The 3,120-nt window shown below is 35.8% G+C and overlaps 1 protein-coding gene across 1 annotated transcript; it reads right to left on the reverse strand.

The window, feature by feature from the left end:
- Positions 1 to 239: 239 nt before the first annotated feature.
- On the reverse strand, positions 240 to 2,602 carry LOC138877442 (uncharacterized). Its single transcript, XM_070157050.1, has 3 exons — positions 2,506 to 2,602; positions 1,563 to 1,631; positions 240 to 592 (listed from the first exon to the last, which is right to left on the reverse strand). Exons 1-3 carry the CDS (start codon positions 2,600 to 2,602, stop codon positions 240 to 242), a joined length of 519 nt encoding a protein of 172 aa, XP_070013151.1.
- Positions 2,603 to 3,120: the final 518 nt, after the last annotated feature.

A 3,120-nucleotide genomic window follows, 5' to 3' on the forward strand; every position in this document is an offset into this window, starting at 1 on the left:
AAGAATCGGGTCCACTCCCCTAACATCATACTCACTGTGATATCCTCAAGAACTTTAAAATTTTTGTAGAAATAAAGCATTGCTTCACCATACATAACTGAGAGTGGGCACAAAAACTGGTATGTCCAGCCCTTGTTCTCAATGTTCTCCACCGGCTCCTTTATCCCAAACATGTTTACAGTGACTGGGTTGATTACTCGGCCCTTCAACATTTTCAACCTAACAAACCAATACGCTTTCTACACAATAGAAATTCTCCAATGAGTTTTCTTCCTACGCTTGGAACTGGTTCCTTTTTCTGCAGACTGAGACACTCCAACCTTCTCTTTTTTGGAAGACCTCTTCTCCTTAGGTGTGGCTGAAGAGGATTCAGCCTTCTTCTTTCCTTTCCTCGGAAGAAGGACTTTTTCTACCTCATCATCATCATCATCATCATCATCATCATCATCATCATCCTCTTCTTCTTCTTCTTCTTCTTCTTCTTCATCATCATCATCAACCTCACTCACAAGTTCAACTTCCTCCACATCAGACTCATTTATCAGCCTGAACCCCTGTCTCTCATTCTTTTTTTCTTGCTTTCTTCCAAAGCCTTTTTAGGAGCAACCTTGCTCTTGCCTATAGTGTTTGGAGTTCTACTCCTAAGAATAACATACCCTTGAGGCAAAACTGCTTTCTTTGCCACTTCTTTCACATTACCAAATATTTTACTTCCTCATCTATTTTCTTTTCTCTCAGCTTAGTAATCAATTCTAGGAATAATGATTTTTATTTTGGAACCTGATACATTTTAATTTTATGAGTTAAAGAGAGTTGTTATCTTAGGATATGAACAATTGAGTAGGAGCCTAGTTTTAGTGATGTAACAGTTTAACAGTTAGGCACAACTATCAGATGGAAAAGAGGTACATACTTGGGATATCATACAAGCAAGTTCTTTGAATGATTTCCTCAATGTGGCCAAAAGAAACTTTTCCGATTTAAGATTTCATCATCAGATTAAACGCTTAAGCCATTGAGACAGTTCCATGCGTGCATACCTGTTGCAGTATAAGACTGAGTTAGACATCTATCACACTTAGACTCATTAATTACTTTACTAAAATATAGCCAATCATCGAGGAAAATCAAGAATATCCTAGTTCATTTTGATTAAACCAAGATCCAATCAGTTTCTTTCAAAGTAATCCTTGCTCAAAGCCTTAGTTAATATATATATATATATATATATATATATATATATATATATATATATATATATATATATATATGTGCAATCTACTCCTCTATCTTGCAAAATTTCATAGAGATGTGATCTTTTTCAACATTGTCTCTCAAAAAGTGATGTCTCACATCAATATATTTGGTTATCTTGTGATGAACCGGGTTCTTTGCCATATTCATTGTGCTTGTATTATCACATAATATGGGAACCCTTTCTATAATTACTGCATAATCTTCTAGTTATTGTTTGATCCAGAATAACTGAGCACAACACGAGGCAATTTCTGCAGTGGATAAAGCTACAGAGTTTTGTTTCTATGAAGCCCATGAGATCAAACATGAGCTAAGGAAGTGAGCCATCCATAATGTGCTCTTCCTGTTTACCAAATACCCAGCATAATCAACACCTGCATACCCAATTAGATCAAATGAATATCAAGATGGGTACCAAAGAACCAGGTCTTGAGTACCTTTGAGATATCTCAAGATCCTTTAAACAACCTTCAAGTGTGACTCCTTGGGATTGGACTGAAATCTAACAAATAACCCCACACTATACATAATATCTTGTCTACTTGCCGTTTGGTAGAGCAAAGATCCAATCATACCCCTATATTTTTTTCTTCTTGACAGGAAGACCAGGTTCATCCATACGAACCAGGTTGTAGTTGCTATGGGAGTATAGATTGTGTTTGCATTGCCCATTTCAAACCTCATGAGAAACTCCTTGATAAACTTATATTGATGTATCATTGTGCCTTTTGCCATTGGCTTAGCTTGAAGTTCTAAGAAGAAATTTAATTCTCCCATCATACTTATTTCACACTTCTCATTAATTTTGCAAAGTCACTGCATAAAGATTCATTTGTCGCTCTAAAGATAATATTATCAACATATATTTGAAAAATCAGTAGGTTCTTTCTACTCTTCAATAAAAATAGAGTGTTATCAATTTTTCCTCACAAGAACATGTTCTCCAGGAGAAATGTTGACAATCTTTCATAATATGGTCTTGCACTTGCTTAAAACCATACAATGCCTTGTCCAATTTATACACATGATCTGGGAATTTGTTGTCTTAAATCCTGAAGGTTGACACACGAACACTTCTTCCTTCAAATACCCATTCAAATTGCACTTTTTATATCCATTTGATATAGCTTGAAACCCCCGCAGGATACAAAAGCAATAAGCATTTAAATTGCCCCATTCGTACGGCTATGTTAAATGTCTAAATCATAATCGATACCTTCTTATTGATCGTAACCTTGTACAACCAACCTTGCCTTATTTCTGGTAATATTTCCTTTATCATCTGGATTATTCCTGAATATCCACCTTGTTCTAATGATTGTCTTGTCTTCTTCCTGTTCTGCATTATGAAGAAGTTCAGTCACTTCTGCATTGATTTCCAGATCTATTCCCCCTGCTTATTGTTGCACATCATGCTCAGCTTCCGGGGTTCAGGTTCCTGTGCTCGATCTGCAACATCCCCTGAAAGTTTTTTATTATATTGATCATCATATTATAACACAAAGTGTTCAAGCTTAAACCTAGAAACTAACAATCTTAAACATATAAAATACAGACCCAAAACACAACCTACCAGTGCTAAACACAGAAGATAAGTGTTAACATCACACTAACCACTACAAAAATAGCAGCAACCCAGAATTTCAACCTTCCCACCCTTCCCCGAAAATAAAATCCATCAATCTTCTTAAGAAGTTCCACATTAACAGAATTATTTAGTTCATCAATAGCTGGATCAAACCATGAAATAGTCACAGCCTTTACCACTTGTGTAACTTTGACAGCCTAGAAACCTTCTTCCGTGTTTGGTTGGTATCCATATAATTTTTAGTTCAACAACAACTCCACAATAGCATAAAGGTA

This window comes from Nicotiana sylvestris, chromosome 9, assembly GCF_000393655.2.
Source record: "Nicotiana sylvestris chromosome 9, ASM39365v2, whole genome shotgun sequence".
NCBI lineage: Eukaryota > Viridiplantae > Streptophyta > Magnoliopsida > Solanales > Solanaceae > Nicotiana > Nicotiana sylvestris.

Excerpts from the sequence above, each read along its gene's own strand:
- LOC138877442 (XM_070157050.1), bottom strand. The coding sequence starts at position 2,602 with ATGCAGAACAGGAAGAAGACAAGACAATCATTAGAACAAGGTGGATAT. Across the intron at positions 1,632-2,505 it reads ATTACCAGAAATAAGGCAAG|GTGTTGATTATGCTGGGTAT; the intron begins GTTGGTTGTACA and ends TTGGGTATGCAG. Across the intron at positions 593-1,562 it reads GGCTCACTTCCTTAGCTCAT|GCTTTGGAAGAAAGCAAGAA; the intron begins GTTTGATCTCAT and ends GCTCCTAAAAAG.